Source organism: Spermophilus citellus (genome assembly GCF_964194105.1).
Source record: "Spermophilus citellus genome assembly, chromosome: 1".
NCBI classification, from domain to species: Eukaryota; Metazoa; Chordata; class Mammalia; order Rodentia; family Sciuridae; genus Spermophilus; species Spermophilus citellus.
Window position 1 is genome coordinate 208,766,890 of NC_138182.1, and position 18,290 is coordinate 208,785,179.

The 18,290-nt window shown below is 37.7% G+C and overlaps 1 protein-coding gene across 1 annotated transcript in view; it reads right to left on the reverse strand.

The window, feature by feature from the left end:
- Positions 1-18,290, reverse strand: part of FAM81B (family with sequence similarity 81 member B) — a gene marked incomplete at both ends in the record, with an annotated part of 72,038 nt that overhangs the window by 3,270 nt on the left and 50,478 nt on the right. The window contains one exon of the mRNA XM_081306174.1: positions 1,160-1,295. Coding sequence (XP_081162300.1) covers positions 1,160-1,295 — 136 coding nt within the window. The remainder of the gene's footprint in view (positions 1-1,159; positions 1,296-18,290) is intronic.

Sequence of the window (18,290 nt, forward strand, 5' to 3'; positions counted from 1 at the left end):
TCAGCAAGAATAGTGACTTTCCATTCCAACTGTTTCTTACAATCCTCTGGATTATACCCCACCTCTAGAAATTTTGATTTAATTGGTTTATGATGGAGCTCAGGAGTTAATACCACTTAAAAACTCTTCAAGTGATTCTATTATGCAGCAGAGTGTGGAATGCAGAAGTAGCCTTAGGCTAATTAGCTTCTCATCTCACTTCCCCACAGAGAATTTGGGAGCAGGAACTGGACAGACTGTCGTGGCCCCTTTGGCCCTCTTCTTTTTGCCCCTGCCTTGCCTCAGGAAGGGTGGATTCGTCTTTCTCTTCTTGTAAGAGACTTCTGTCTGCAGGGGAACCCACAAGGTCACTTAGTGCTGCCTGTAACTGGCAGAGGAATTTACCTAACTTGAGGGTAAGAATCTAGGAGGCCCACTTGGCAACTACTGATGTGACTGCACATACTTTGATACCCCTTCTCAGTGATAATGTTGTTATGAATATCTCCTCCTCTTGGACTCCTATCTTATTCAGTTATTTGCAAACTCTGGTGGGGGTGAGAGACATTATTTACTGAGCTGCCCAAAGCTCCTTTACTGAAGTTATCTTTTTTGAATCACCTTCATGGCTGGCAGCCACTGACAGCACTGATGTCCCTTTTCAGCCTTCCCGATGTGCTGGTTGCAATGGGAAAAGGCAACCCTAAAGGAAATATATTTTTCATAAACCCTGGTAACCTCACCTCAAAGTTTGGGGCTTTCTTTACACAATCTAAAAAGAGTTTTGAAAAGTTTTGTTCTACTGACAGATCTCCAGAGATTTTAAATGACTTTGTGAGCAGAAGTTTCCAAGATTTCTTGTGCCTAAGTGCCATCCAATATGATTGTCTAAGATCACGTATTCCAGTGACGGCCCCAGAGAGTTATCTCCCTAGGTTTGGAGTGACAATCTGTATTTTGAAAAAATCACTTCAGGTAACTTTGAACAGAGAAATGCAGATTCACAGAGTTAGGGTATAGTAAACAGGACCAGAATAAGGCTTTTGAACCTACAGTGCTAAAATTATAAAGAAGCTACTGATGCTGTAAATGTTGAAGGGTGAACTTCCAGACCTTTACTCGTGGCTAACATCCAGACATTTACCATGCAGCTCTACTTCATGAAATAAGAGCTCCTTACCAGTTTCTCCTGCAGGACCATCAGACATTCATTTGTATGGCTCAGGTGGTCTTTTCTGTGTTTGATAAACTCACTTTGTGCCCATTTTTGATTGTTCTCAAGTTCTTCGTACAGATTATTTGAAAGTGAATTGAATCTAAGGAAAAATGTTTGATTCTGTTTTAATGAGTGGATTGAAATATAAAACAAAATTTTAGTGTTGAAAAATCTGCTGTAAGGTGAGGCTCAGTGTATCTAGCCAATATTTATGTTGTGATATGGGAGGTGGGGAAGCAAGGTAAGTGCACTTTGGGGCCACCTGGGCCTAAATTTAGTCCAGCTGCTGGCTGTGCCCCTCTGCATACCCTGAAATATACACACAGTGACAGGTTCACTGCTGGCTTGGAAAAAAACCTCACCACACCTAAGTGCATATTATCCATGCAGAATTTCCCTCAGGGCCTGGGGCTCATTATGTGTGTTGGAAACACTGATAAATCACTTGGGGTGGGTGTCTCTATGGTAGGGGTAGACAAACTTTTTCTGTTAAAGGGTGGTTTGTAAATATTTTAGGCTTTGTGGGCTTTGTGGTCTTTGTTGCAGCCACTCAATGCTGCCATTGCAGCAAAAGAGCAGCCATAGATAACACAGAAACAAATGAGCATGGCTACGTTTTGTTCACATTTTATTTACACACACTAAAACTTAGATTTTATATAATACCTTCATGAAATGTAATATAATTCTTTTCTTTTTTAATATATACAATTTATTTAATAAATTAATGTCATTCAAAATACAGTGCCAGAACATTATGCAGTTGAACATGCTAGTAATGTTTGTCATGAAGCACCTGTGCTCATGTTAGATTGGCGGCACCCCACTACTGCTAGTGGTTCCTGGGATTAATGCCAGAGCAGCACTAGTTATCTGCTCTTCTGCACAGCTTGTGCAGAAAATTCCTGAACAGTTCACCTTCCTAATCCTACCCCCCCTCAACACACACACATCAGGTTAAAAAAAAACACACCCTGACAGCTAACAGATACCTATACACAATCACTCTACAGTAATGCTTGTTATTAAATTAAGATATAATGAACTGGTTAACCCACTCTAAAACTTTAAGATGGAGAACTACATCAGCAGCAGGTAATTATATGCATGAGCCAATGTTAATGTAATATAGAAATGGAGACATTTAGTGATTAAAGCTCCACACAGACCCGCACAATGAGGGGATAGCAATTCATATTGCAAGACCAGCAACTGAAGTCCACACCTGGCAAATGACCAGCTGAATGGACAACCTGTATTCTAGATAGACAAGTATAAGTTAGTGGAAAGAGTATAATTCTTTTCTTAAAGAAATTATTCAGAAGTGCAAAATTCATTCTTAGCTGTAGGCAGATTTGACTAAGAGTGGTAGCTTGCTGATTCGTGCTCTAAAAAGTGCCACTCTAAAGTTGGGGAGGGGATGTTGCAGAAAGAACCTGCATTGTCTTGGGGAGGAGAGGAAAGTCAGAGGAGGAGGGGGAGAGACCCCCAAGAGGACCTTGGAAAGCAGTGTTCAAGCTGGACTTTAGGTTGTCTCCGTCTCAGGTGAAATCTTTAGTGCAGTCCCCATTGCCACCAGTGGATATATGTGAGTGGATTTCGTGTGTGTGTGTGTGTGTGTGTGTGTGTGTGTGTGTTGTGTTTGCTTAAATGGGAACTGATTTACTCATGTGAAACAAAAAATAGAAGTAACAGACTTTCAGAAAGGGACTGCTGGCATCAGGATGACATACCATAGGAGTATTAAATAACAGAGAATGAAGGATTTTTAAAAATTATTATAGAGATTAAAAGTTTTGAAAACATGTACCATCAGTCTAAAACATCCCTGTAGAGTGACTGAGGGTTTAGGCAGAAAGAGGACTCCATATCTGAAATGACTTGAGAGATACAGGTCTCTCAAGAAATGAGGGATGAGTACTTGTAATTCATATGTGTGTTTTCTATATGTGATTTGCTCATGGTAAGATGTCAATTTCAATTCCTTTCAGAATAGGCAAAATGATTTGATTGGTAGAAACAATGCATGTTGTTCATTATTGAAAATATCAAAATACTTTACAAGGTGTGGTACTTACAATAACAGTAATAAGCACTCTGATGTGTTCAGGCAAATATATACAGAAGACAATTTAGTATGTGATAATTATCACTGGAAATTGCTTAAGACATGCTGGACACACACTGTATGCACATGCCTCTCTTGCTCTCCTAAAAAAGTGTTTGGACTCATAATTAGAAAAGTGCCATCAAATTATTTTCCCTTTTAATTTAGACCAGTGACTCTGAACTGGAGGCAATTTTGCCTCTTCTCAGGACACTTTGTGATGTCTGGAGACCATTTTGATTTTCATCACTGGGAGGTGATATTGGCACCCAGTGCTTAGAAACCAGGGATGCTGCTAAACATCTGTAATGCATACAGCCCCGAAACAAAGAATTATCCAACTAAAATATCAATTTTAATGAAAAACCTTGACTTAGTTGAGGAAACCCTGACTTAGATGATGAAACCAAGGAATGGGAAAAACCACAACAGATCATCACCAAGGCACATTATAATGAAAATGCCTAACATACAGAATAAGAAGAAAATATTAAAAGTCATGAGAGAAAAAAATCAGATTACATATGGGGGTAACCAATTAGATTATGTGCAGACTTTTTAATCCAGACCCTGAAAGCTAGAAGATCCTGGAACAACATATATCAAGCTCTGAAAGAAAGTGGATGCCAACCAGGAATCTTGTATCCATCAAAATTAAGCTTTAGATTTGATGACAAAATAAGAACCTTCCATGATAAACAAAAGTTAAAAGAAATTACAACTAGTAAGCCTGCGCTACAGAACATCCTCAGCAAAATATTACATGAGGAGGACATTAAAAACAACAATGAAAATCAGTAAAGGGAGGTATTACACTAAAGGAAAAACTAATCAAAGGAGAAACCAAGTCAAGTTAAATACCAAAAATAAACAAAAATGGCTGGGAATACAAGTCATGTCTCAATAATAACACTAAATGTTAATGGTCTAAACTCACCAATCAAAAGACATAGACCAGCAGATTGGATTATAAAAAAGACCCAACAATATGCCACCTCCACGAGACTCATCACATAGGAAAAGACATCCACAGAAATAAGGTGAAAGAATGGGAAAAATCATACCAATCACATGGACTGCAGAAGCGAGCAGGGGTTTCCATTCTCATGTCAAATAAAGTAGACTTCAAGTCAAAGTTAATCAAAAGGGATAAATGAGAATATTTTTTACTGCTTAAGGGAAACATTCATCAACAAGACATAACAATAATAAATTTATATGCCCCAAACAATGGAGCATCTACATTCATCAAACAAACTCTTGTCAAATTCAAGAGTCAAACAGACCACAACACAATAATTCTGGTTGACTTTGACATATCTCTTTCACCACTGGATAGATTGTCCAAAGAAAAGCTGAACAAAGAAACTATAGAACTCAATAATACAATCAATAACTTAGCCTTAACTGACATATATAGAATATGTCATCCTTCAATGAACGAATACACTTTCTTCTCAGCAGCACATGGATCCTTCTCTAAAATAGACCACATATTATGCCACAAAGAAACTCTTAGCAAATATAAAAAGTAGGATCCGCTCGGGCTTCCCCGCGGCTACAGACGGCGGGGAGCTCCGAGAAGCGACCAGCAAGCAGGGAGATTGCTGCAGATTCTGTGGAATCCTGCTGCCTGAGCACTCACAGAGCCCTGGGCTGAGTTCAGGATTTCAGATGGGGAAGGAAACAGGACAGTTCTATCCCACACAATGGAAACTCCACCAAGGAAACCAGCGGCCACCATCTTGGAGAGCTGAAGTAACCACCGCCACTCTCCAACAGATTGCAACAATAAAACAGGTGCGTGTTACTCAGCTCATCTCCCATACAGCGGGGATTTCGCATAAAATCTCTCCTAGGCTCTCCGGGGGAGGAATTATCAGAGCAAGCCTGCATAAAGACACGGGGAAAATTAGAGACACCCAACCTTCAACTCCCCCTCCCATCAGCGGGGAAAACGAAACCTGTATTGCCAGTACGGGGGGAGGGGCAAGCGGAAAAAATCAAAACAATAGAGTGGCGGGGGGGGGGGGTTCTCAATAGCCACCCTCCACGCCCAACAAACAGCAGGCCCAGAGTACAGTTTGAACTGCCGAGAGGCATCACTCAGGGGAAATCTGGTCTAGCAGGAGAAACCAGGACTAGCAGGAGAAACCAGGGGACTAGAGGCCAGGCCCTTGCGACTGGGTAGCCAGATAATGCACGCCCGCCAGCAAAACTCCACCCTCCGCCCGCACGACTGGGCGGTTGGAGTCCGCCCCCCGCCGGCGACCAACCGCACGACTGGGCAGCTAGAGATTGCCCGCCCACGAGCAACAGCCAGCTCATTGCCCCTGCGAATGGGTGGCTAGAGATTGCCCGCACACCAGCGGCAGCCGGCCCATTGCCCCTGCGATTGAGTAGCTGGAAACCGCACGCCCAACGGTGACCAATCGCCCGCTGGCTGCCCGCGCGACTGGGCAGCTGGGGACCGCCCGCCCGCCTGTGACAGCCAGCCCATTGCCCCTGCAACTGGGCGGCTAGAGATCGCCCGCCCACCAGCGACAGCCGGCCCATTGCCCCTGCGACTGAGCGGCTGGAGACCACATGCCCGCGGGCGACCGATCGCCCGCTGGCTGACCGTGCGACTGGGCAGCTGGAGACCACCTGCCTGCCTCACCACATGACTAGGCGGCTAGAGATCGCCCGCCCACCAGTGACAGCCGGCCCATTGGCCCTGTGACTGAGCAGCTGGAAACCGCACGCCTGCCTGCGACCAATTGCCCGCCGGCTACCAGCGCGACTGGGCGGCTGGAGACCGCCCGGCTGCCGGTGTCCAGGAGCTGAAACCAACCAGAGACAGTCCAGTCCCACCCCTACATCCGGACACCCCAGTAAGGAGCCTGGGGCTTGCCATAGCAGAGAGGTGACCTCACTGGAGCTCGGCTGTCGGAATTCCTTCCCAGCGGAATCCACTTTAGCAAGCATAGTCTACCAACACAAAGCAGAGATATAAAAAACCAAAACAAATTTATAGAAGAGAGCAGAAACACAGCAATCAAATAGAGCTAGAAAGTAGCGTGAACATCATGAAAAAACAAGGGAAAAAAGGAGTACAAACAATGCAGGACAACGTAATTCTACAGGAGGACCTAGAAGCATCAGAAACAGGGATAGGGAAAGAACTCAAGGCATACCTAACTCAGATGGAACGGAATATTACAGAAGACATGAGACAGCAAGTCCAAGCAATAAAAGTATATTTTGAAAATGAATTAAACAAACAAATTCAAATGGCAAAGAATGAGCTTTACCAGGAGATAGAGATCTTAAAAAAAATCAAACAGTAATCCTAGAAATGCAGGAAACTATAAACCAAATTAAGAACTCAAACGAGAATATTACAAATAGACTAGATCAAGTAGAAGTCAGAACATCAGATAATGAAGACAAAGTTTATCAACTTGAAAAGAATATAGTCAACACAGAAAAGATGCTTAAATCCCATGAGCAATCTATTCAAGAAATATGGGATGTCATAAAAAAAACAAATTTGAGAGTCATCGGGATAGAAGAAGGCATAGAAAATGAAACCAAAGGAATGGACAACCTATTAAATGAAATAATTCTAGAAAACTTCCCAGAGATGAAAGATGGAATGGATTGCCAAATCCTGGAAGCCTACAGGACACCAAACATTCAAAACTGTAATAGACCAACTCCAAGACATATAATTATGAAGACAGCCAACATACAGAACAAGGAGAGAATATTTAAAGCTACGAGAGAAAGGAGGCAGATTGCATTCAGGGGTAAACAAATTAGGTTAATGACTGATTTTTTCATCACAGACTTTAAAAGCAAGAAGATCCTGGAACAATGTATTTCAAACGCTGAAAAATAATGGTTTCCAACCAAGAATACTGTATCCAGCAAAATTAAGCTTCAGATTTGACAATGAAATTAAAATCTTTCATGATAAACCAAAGCTAAAACAATTCGCAGCAAGAAAACCAGCACTGCAAAGCATTTTGAGCAAAATACTACAAGAAGAGGAATTGAAAAATAGTGCCCAAAACTAACAGCAGGAGGTATCTCAGTAAAGGGGGAGGAAAATAACCAAAAAGTAAAAACTAGCCAAACTAAAATAAATAAACATGACTGGAAGTACAAATCATATTTCAATTGTAACCTTAAATGTTAATGGCCTAAACTCACCAATCAAGAGACATAGGCTAGTAACCTGGATCAAAAAAAAATCCAACAATATGCTGCCTTCAGGAGACTCATATGATAGGAAAAGACATACACAGGCTGAAGGTAAAAGGTTGGGAAAAATCATATCACTCACATGGCCCTCGGAAGCAAGCAGGAGTGGCCATACTCATATCTAATAAAATCAACTTCAAACCTAAGTTAATCAAAAGGGATGAAGAAGGACACTATATACTGTTAAAAGGAACCATCCACCAACAAGACATAACAATTATCAATTTGTATGCACCAAACAATGGAGCTGCAACGTTCATAAAACAAACTCTTCTCAAGTTCGAGAGTCAAATAGACTACAACACAATAATTATGGGTGACTTCAAAACACTGCTCTCACCATTAGACAGATCCTCTAGACAAAAGCTGAATAAAGAAACTATTGAACTCAATAGCACAATCAATAACCTAGACTTAAGTGACATATATAGAATATATCAACCATCATCAAGTGGATACATGTTCTTCTCAGCAGCACATGGATCCTACTCAAAGATAGACCATATATTATGCCATAGGGCAACTCTTAGTAAATATAAAGGTGTGGAGATAATACCATGCACCATATCTGATCATAATGGAATGAAACTGGAAATCAATGATAAAAGAAGGAAGGAAAAATCCTACATCACATGGAAAATGAACAATATGTTACTGAATGATCAATGGGTTACAGAAGACATAAAGGAGCAGATAAAAAAATTCATAGAGACAAATGACAATACAGACACAACATACCGGAATCTATGGGACACAATGAAAGCAGTTTTAAGAGGGAAATTCATTTCTTGGAGTTCTTTCCTCAAAAAAAGAAAAAAACCAACAAATAAATGAACTCACACTACACCTCAAAAACCTAGAAAAGGAACAGCAAATGTAGTAGAAAACAAGAAATAATTAAAATTAGAGCAGGAATCAACGAAATTGAAACAAAAAAAAAAACCATAGAAAAAATTGAAATAACTAAAAGTTGGTTCTTTGAAAAAATAAATAAGATCGACAGGCCCTTAGCCATGCTAATGAAGAGAAGAAGAGAGAGAACTCAAATTACTAACATACGGGATGAAAAAGACAATATCACAACAAACACTACAGAAATACAGAAGATAATTAGAAACTATTTTGAAACCCTATATTCCAATAAAATAGAAGATAGTGAAGATATCGATAAATTTCTTAAGTCATATGATCTGCCCAGATTGAGTCAGGAAGACACACACAATTTAAACAGACCAATAACAAAGGAAGAAATTGAAGAAGCCATCAAAAGACTACCAACCAAAAAAAGCCCTGGACCGGATGGGTATACAGTGGAGTTTCACAAAACCTTCAAAGAAGAATTAATACCAATACTTTTCAAGCTATTTCAAGAAATAGAAAAAGAGGGAGCTCTTCCAAATTCATTCTATGAGGCCAACATCACCCTGATTCCGAAACCAGACAAAGACACTTCAAAGAAAGAAAACTACAGACCAATATCTCTAATGAACTTGTATGCAAAAATTCTCAATAAAATCCTGGCGAATCGAATACAAAAGCATATCAAAAAAATTGTACACCATGATCAAGTAGGATTCATCCCTGGGATGCAAGGTTGGTTCAATATACGGAAATCAATAAATACTATTCACCACATCAATAGACTTAAAGACAAGAACCATATGATCATCTCGATAGATGCAGAAAAAGAATTTGACAAAGTACAGCATCCCTTTATGTTCAAAACACTAGAAAAACTAGGGATAACAGGAACTTACCTCAACATTGTAAAAGCTATATATGCTAAACCTCAGGCTAGCATCATCCTAAACAGAGAAAAACTGAAGGCATTCCCTCTAAAATCTGGAACAAGACAGGGATGCCCTCTATCACCACTTCTATTCAATTTAGTTCTCGAAGTACTAGCCAGAGCAATTAGACAGACAAAAGAAATTAAAGGCATAAAAATAGGAAAAGAAGAACTTAAATTATCGCTATTTGCGGATGACATGATAATATATTTAACAGACCCAAAAGGGTCTACAAAGAAACTGCTAGAGTTAATAAATGAATTCAGCAAAGTGGCAGGATATAAAATCAACATGCATAAATCAAAGGCATTCCTGTATATCAGCAACAAAACTTCTGAAATGGAAATGAGGAAAACCACTCCATTCACAATATCCTCAAAGAAAATAAAATACTTGGGAATCAACCTAACAAAAGAGGTGAAAGATTTATACAATGAAAACTACAGAACCCTAAAGAGAGAGATAGAAGAACATCTTAGAAGATGGAAAAATGTATCCTGTTCATGGATAGGCAGAACTAACATCATCAAAATGGCGATACTACCCAAAGTTCTCTACAGGTTTAATGCAATGCCAATTAAAATCCCAACGGCATTTCTTGTAGAAATAGATAAAGCAATCATGAAATTCATATGGAAAAACAAAAGACCCAGAATAGCAAAAACAATTCTAAGCAGGAAGTGTGAATCTGGAGGTATAGCGATACCAGAGTTCAAACTGTACTACAAAGCAATAGTAACAAAAACAGCATGGTACTGGTACCAAAACAGGCAGGTGGACCAATGGTACAGAATAGAGGACACAGAAACCAATCCACAAAATTACAACTTTCTTATATTTGATAAAGGGGCTAAAAGCATGCAATGGAGAAAGGATAGCATCTTCAACAAATGGTGCTAGGAAAAGTGGAAATCCATATGCAACAAAATGAAACTGAATCCCTTTCTCTCGCCATGCACAAAAGTTAACTCAAAATGGATCAAGGAGCTAGATATCAGAGACACTGCGTCTGATAGAAGAAAAAGTTGGCTACGATCTACATACTGTGGGGTCGGGCTCCAAATTCCTTAATAGGACAACCATAGCCCAAGAGTTAATAACAAGAATAAATAAATGGGACTTACTTAAACTAAAAAGTTTTTTTCTCAGCAAGAGAAACAATAAGAGAGATGAATAGAGAGCCTACATCCTGGGAACAAATTTTTACCCCTCACACTTCAGATAGAGCCCTAATATCCAGAATATACAAAGAACTCAAAAAATTAAACAATAAGATAACAAATAACCCAATCAACAAATGGGCCAAGGACCTGAACAGACACTTCACAGAGGAGGACATACAGTCAATCAACAAGTACATGAAAAAATGCTCACCATCTCTAGCAGTCAGAGAAATGCAAATCAAAACCACCCTAAGATACCATCTCACTCCAGTAAGATTGGCAGCCATTATGAAGTCAAACAACAATAAGTGTTGGCGAGGATGTGGGGAAAAGGGTACACTTGTACACTGCTGGTGGGACTGCAAATTGGTAAGGCCAATTTGGAAAGCAGTATGGAGATATCTGGGAAAGCTGGGAATGGATCCACCATTTGACCCAGCTATCGCCCTCCTCGGACTATTCCCTGAGGATCTTAAAAGAGCGTACTATAGGGATACTGCCACATCAATGATCATAGCGGCACAATTCACAATAGCTAGACTGTGGAACCAACCTAGATGCCCTTCAATAGATGAATGGATAAAAAAATGTGGCATCTATACACAATGGAGTACTATGCAGCAATAAAAAATGACAAAAATCAGAATTTTCAGGGAAATGGATGGCATTAGAGCAGATTATGCTAAGCGAAGCTAGCCAATCCTTAAAAAACAAATGCCAAATGTCTTCTTTGATATAAAGAGAGCAACTAAGAACAGAACAGGGAGGAAGAGCATGAGGAAAAGATTAACATTAAACAAAGATGAGTGTGGGGAGAGAAAGGGAGAGAGAAGGGAAATCATATGGAAATGTTAGGAGACCCTCAATGTTACACAAAATTACATAGAAGAGTATGTGAGGGGAAAGTGGGGGGAAACAAGGGAGAGAATTGAACAACAGCAGATGAGGTAGAGAGGGATGATGGGTGGGAAGGGGAGGGGGGATAGTAGGGGATAGGAAAGGTAGCAGAATACAACAGTCACTAATATACCATTATTTAAAAATGTGAGTGTGTAACCGATGTGATTCTGCAATTTGTATTTGGGGTAACAATGGGAGTTCATAACCCAGTTGAGTCAAATGTATGAAAGATGATATATCATGAGCTTTGTAATGTTTTGAACAACCAATAAAAAAATATAAAAATATATAAAAAAGTAGAGATACTACCCTTTATTCTATTAGATCATAATGAAATGAAATTAGAAATCAATGATAAAATAAAAAATAAAAGCTACTCCAACACCTGGAGACTAAATAATAAGGTATTAAAAGAACAATGGGTTGCAAAATATATCAAGGAGGATATTAAAAAATTCTTAGAGGTGAATAAGAACACAGATACAAAGTATTGAAATCTCTGGGATACTATGAAGGCAGTACTAAGAGGAAAGTTCATTGCATGGAGTTCATTCCTTAAAAGAAGAAATAGTCAACAAATAAATGACTTAACCTTACATCTCAAGGCCCTAGAAAAAGAAGAACAAATCAACACCAAAAGCAGTAGAAGGCAGGAAATAATTAAAATCAGAGCTGAAATTAATGAAATAGAAACAAAAGAAACAATTTTTTAAAAATAGACAAAACAAAAAGTTGGTTCTTTGAAAGAATAAATAAAATTGACAGACCCTTAGCCATGCTAACAAAGAGATGGAGAGAGAAAACTGAAATTACTAATATACGTGATGAAAAAGGAAATATCACAACAGACACTACAGAAATACAGAAAATAATTAGAAATCATTTTGAAAACTTGTACTCTAATAAAATAGAAAGTATTGAAGGCATTAACAAATTTCTAGAGTCATATAATTTGACTCTAGAAATATGATTTTCCCAAATCAAATCAGGATGATATACACAATTTAAACAAATCAATTTTAAGCAATGAAATAGAAGATGCCATCAGAAGCCTACCAAGTAAAGTCCAGGACCACATGGATAGACAGCCAAGTTCTACAAGACCTTTGAAGTAGAACTAATATGAATACTCTTCAATTTATTTTAGGAAATAGAAAAAAGGGAGCACTTCCAAATTCATTCTATGAGTCCAATATCATCCTGATTCCAAAACCAGGCACAGACACATCAAAGAAAGAAAACTTCAGACCAATATCTCTAATGAATATAGATGCAAAAATTCTCAATAAAATTCTGTCAAATTGAATACAAAAACATATCAAAAAGATCATGCAACACAATCAAGTGGGGTTTATCCCAGGAATGCAAGGTTGGCTCAACATATGGAAATCAATAAATGTAATTCATCACATCAATAGACTTAAAGATAAGAATTATATGATCATCTCAATAGATGCAGAAAAAGCATTCAACAACACAGCACCAATCATGTTCAAAACACTAGAAAAATCAGGGATAACAGGAACATATCTCAACATTGTAAAAGCTATCTATGCTAAGCCCCAGGCCAACATCATTTTAAATGGAGAAAAATTAAAAGCATTTCCTCTAAAAACTGGAACAAGACAGGGAGACCCTCTTTCATCACTTCTATTTAATATAGTTCTTGAAACACTGGCCAGAACAATTATACAAATGAAAGAAATTAAAGAGATACACATAGGAAAAGAAAAACTCAAATTAGCATTATTTGCTGATGATATGATTCTATACCTAGAAGACCCAAAATATTCCACCAGAAAACTTCTAGAACTAGTAAATGAATTCAGCAAACTAGCAGGATACAAAATCAACACCTATAAATCAAATGCATTTCTGTATATCAGTGACAAATCCTCTGAAAGGGAAACAAGGAAAACTAACCCATTTACAATAGCCTCAAAAAAAAAAAAAAACCTTGGGAATCAACCTAACAAAAGAGGTGAAAGACCTCTACAATGAAAACTACAGAACACTAAAGAAAGAAATTAAAGACGAACTTAGGAGATGGAAAGATCTCCCTTGTTTTTGGATAGGCAGAATTAATATTGTCAAAATGACCATACTATTAAAAGCATTATACAGATTTAATGCAATTCCAATCAAAATCCCAATAGAAATAGAAAAATCAGTCATGAAATTCATCTGGAAAAATAAGAGATCCAGAATAGCTAAAGCAATCCTTAGTAAGAAGAGTAAAGCAGGTGGCATCATTATACCAGACCTTAAACTATACTACAATATAGCAATAGTAACAAAAACAGCATGGTATTGGCACCAAAACAGACTGGTAGACCAATGGTACAGAAAAGAGGACATAGAAACTAACCCACAAAATTACAATTTTCTTATATTAGACAAAAGTGCCAAAAACATGCAATGGAGAAAAGATAGAATTGTTAACAAATGGTGCTGGGAAAACTGGAAATCCACAGGCAACAAGGTAAAATTAAAACCCTATTTTTCACCATGCACAAAACTCAACTCAAAGTCCATCAAGGACCTAGGAATTAAACCAGAGACCCTGCATCTAACAGGAAAAGAAGTAGGCCCTAATCTCCATCATGTCGGATTAGGCCCTTACTTCCTTAATAAGACTCCTATAGCACAAGAAATAAAATCAAGAACTAATAAATGTGATGGGGCTGGGGATTTGGCTCAAGCAGTAGCGTGCTTGCCTGGCATGCACAGGGCTCTGGGTTCGATCCTCAGCACCACATAAAAATAAAATAAAGATGTTGTGTCCACTGAAAATTAAAAATAAATATTAAAAAATCTCTTTTTTTTTCAAAAAAAGAATTAATAAATAGGATGGGTTTAAACTAAAAAGCAAAATAAATAATCTGTGAGGTGAATAGAGAACCTACATCGTGGTAGCAAATTTTTACCATAAGCACATCAGATAGAGCACTAATCTCTAGGATATATAAAGAAATCAAAAATCTAAACACCAAAAAACAAATAACCCAATCAATAAATGGGCCAAGGACCTGAACAGACACTCTCAGAAGGTGACATACAATCAATCAAGAAATATATGAAAAAATGTTCAACTTCTCTAGCAATTAGAGGAATGCATATCAAAACTACTCTTAAGATTTTATCTCCCTCCAGTCAGTTGTCAGGTATTGAGAATACCAACAATAATAAGTGTTGGCAAGGATGTGGGGAAAAAGGCATTTCTGGTGGGACTGCAAAATGGTACAACCAATGTGGAAAGCAGTATGGAGAATCCTTGGAAACCTGGGAATGGAATCACCATTTGACCCAGCTATCCCACTCCTTGGTCTATACCCATAGGGCTTAAAAACAGCATACTACAGGGACACAGCCACATCAATGTTTATAGCAGCACAATTCACAATAGCTAAACTGTTAAATCAACATACATGCCCCACAGTAAATGAATGCATAAAGAAAATGTGGAATGTAAACACAATGAATATTACTCAGCAACAGAAGAGAATAAAATCATGGCATTTGCAGGTAAATGGATGGAGTTGGAGAATATAATGCTAAGTGAAGTTAGCCAATCTCCAAAAACAAATACCGAATGCTGTCTCTGATATAATAAGGCAGATTTATAGTGGGGTTGGGAGGGGGAGCATGGGAAGATTAGATGAACTGCGGATAGGGCAAAGTGGAGGGAGGGGAAGGGAGGGGGCAGGGTGTAAAAAAGATGGTGTTAGGAGATAGATATCATTACACTAAGTACATGTATGAAGACACAAATGGTGTGAATATACTTTGTATACAACCAGAGATATGAAAAATCATGCTCTATATGTTTAATATGATTGTAATGTATCGTGCTATCATATATAAAAAATTAGAATAAAAAAATTTTAAAAAGTACCTATCTACTAATGATAAATCCAGCCTAATTCCATCTTAAAATTGGGAGCCATCTCGCCACAAAGGCATGAAAAGCTAATTTCGGCTTTACTATAAATTACTGCAATTTCTAAACTTGCTTGGAATGCCTGCCCATGCCTTGCACTCACTCATGCCTGGCTTTCCCTGACCAGATAACCATCCTCTCTGAAGCTCTAATGACCCTCATAAATTCTGATGTCAGGGCCAGTTAAAATATTAAATAGCCTTTGTTCTATGCTTGTCAAAATTTTGTTATCCCCCTTTGTGTAACTTTCTGTGCTATAAAGCTGTGCTCCAAGACAGCTGCAGGGCTGTCTTTTGTTCCATGGTTTTTGTTGGGAGAGGCAGCCCTGCTGGTAGAAATTATAAGCTTGCTTTAATTTGATTTCAATTGGAGTCAGTGATCTTTTCTTTGCGTCATTGGTCTAACACTAAACGGTATCAGCAGTAGGAACTATCCAGAAAGTTATGGGCAGTTGCTGCCCCTGCCAAACCCTTATTAAAAGATGGCTGTATTTCATTATGGCCAAGACTCTTGCTATATAAGCATTAAGTTGTTGACTTTAGGACAGTTATCTGGACCTCTATGACTTCTAGAATAGGGGTCCTTAGAGGATTTCAGTGCACATCTTCTTTGTCCAGACCTAGTGATGGATGCCAAAGTTCTAGGAATTCCCCAGGAAACCCCAAGACATTATTGTGGCTTCTAAGTTTAAGGTAAAATATAAGTTTAGTTGACAATTAAACTAGAACTTGTCAAAGTTTCTAAATGAGAAAGTTGCTTATTTAAACTTAACCCTTAATGTTATTGAAATACTTTTATTGAAATTAATCTTTGTTCAGACAGTTCTTCCTTCAAAAAGAAAAGAAAAGCAAATTCTGTACCCAGTCTACTTTAATTTTAAATTCATATGTACCTTAAAATTCTAATATTAGTGGTTATTTATATATTTTTTAAAAAGTTATGGAACTACAACTATTGTTGTTCAAAGGCAGTCTTGCTGAAATCTAATATACCAGATTAAAACAGAAATGCTCTGTTTTAAAGAGCCCTACCTACCTTACTTTCCTTTTGTGTAAAATACATTTGTAACACATATCTCAGTCTAGGGATTAATATCCCTAATATAAAGGAATCCTACAAATTGATAAATAATGATTATTTAAAATCCCAATACAAAAATTTGACAAAAGATAAGAATTGGCAGTTCACAGAAAAGAAAAGCAAAATAGTGAAGGGAATGCAAATTGAAATACATGCTATTTTTCATCTTTTAATTGACAAATACTAAAAAGAGAGCATATCTAGTATTGGTAAGAATGTATAGGTGTATAAATGCATTTTCATACATTTCTGATAGAAATATAAATTAATAAATAAATTAATACTGCAAAACAAAACAAACAAAAAATTGTATTCTCTCTCTCTCTCTCTCTCTCTCTCTATATATATATATATATATATATATATATATATATATATATCTTTTTTTCCTGTTATTTGTTCATATTAACTAAGAGGAAAGTATGGAAAGATATATCCCTGTTGTTAGCAATGGTTAATATTATGGAGCCGAAAAGTTGACCTTTTCTTTTCATTTTAGATTTATTTTGTTACAGAGTAAGTCCATTTTTTTTAAATGGAGAAAATTTAAATTCAGTCTTATAACTAAGTGAATTACTAGAGTTCATAACTATTTGTCTAGAAAAAAATATGAATTATAGATTCATGATCACCTACTGAAATACTGCCAAAATTTTAAGACTTAATTATGTAAAATGAATAAATGATTCAAATTCACACTGTTGTAAAAATGTCCAGATTCACATTTAACTATTTAGATGAGTGACTCATCTATAAGCCTGTTTCCCACATTAATGAAGATGGAGAAGATGATGAGCTTCATCATTAATGAGGCAGTCAACCCTACATCTCCAACATTTCCCTTTTCCCTCTTTGATTTTATTTTATTTTTTTGTTAATACTCTTTATTCTTTTAAGTCCAGTCTCCAGTCTCCCACTCTGGATTATAAGTCCCAGCTCTTCCATCTCTTTCCTAGGAAATTAGTTCTTGAACTGTACATATATAAATAGTTTACTTTTCTACTTTTCCTTTGGATACTTTTCTTTGTCTTAATTTCAAACCAAAGGCATCTTGTCAAGCATCACAGAGGTATTTACTGGGAATTCTCACTGTGCTAGAATTCAAGACAAAGTGCTTTCAGAGTGTGAAGAAAGTAGGTATTGTATGTTTATTCAAGATATCTACCTATATGCATTTAGTGATAGCTAGTGTTTTTCATCATATTTTAGGACACACATATTTTATAACATGTCCAAAATCAAATATATTAAAAATGATGGTGTGCTATGGCTTAATTGTTAGCTTCATGTCTTAACAATGGTGTGTCTTATCATTGAAGGGCACTTAGATTTAATAAAATACAGTGAGTGGAGATAGGGAGAAATGGAGAAAGCAGAGTATAATCAGAATACTGGATTTGACCAAAGCATTAAACCCACAAGGTATGGGAAGCAAAGGAAAAAGAACAAGCATATCAGGACATTTAGGTAGGATCATCCAAGTGACTAGAATTTTATTTTGCCTGCACCAGAACCCCTGGACAATGGTGGTAAGGGAGATTTGAGAATGAAGGGCCAGTAAGTTTTTCAAATTCCACCCCCCTCTCTCTTGCGCTCGTGCTCCCCCCCCTCTCTCTCTCTCTCTCTCTCTCTCTCTCTCTCTCTCTCTCTCTCTCTCGCTGGGGGTCAAACCCAGTGCCTCACACATGCTAGGCAAGCACTCTACCATTGAGCTACAATGGCAGCCCCAAGTGGGGAGGGGAGTAATTTGAACATCTGCAGAGACTTTACTACTTTCTCTGCTGAGAGGGGGAAAATTCAGTTTAAGACAGGATAAAAACTAGTTTTAAAAACAGGCAATGTAACGGAGTAAGTAGAGGATATTAGA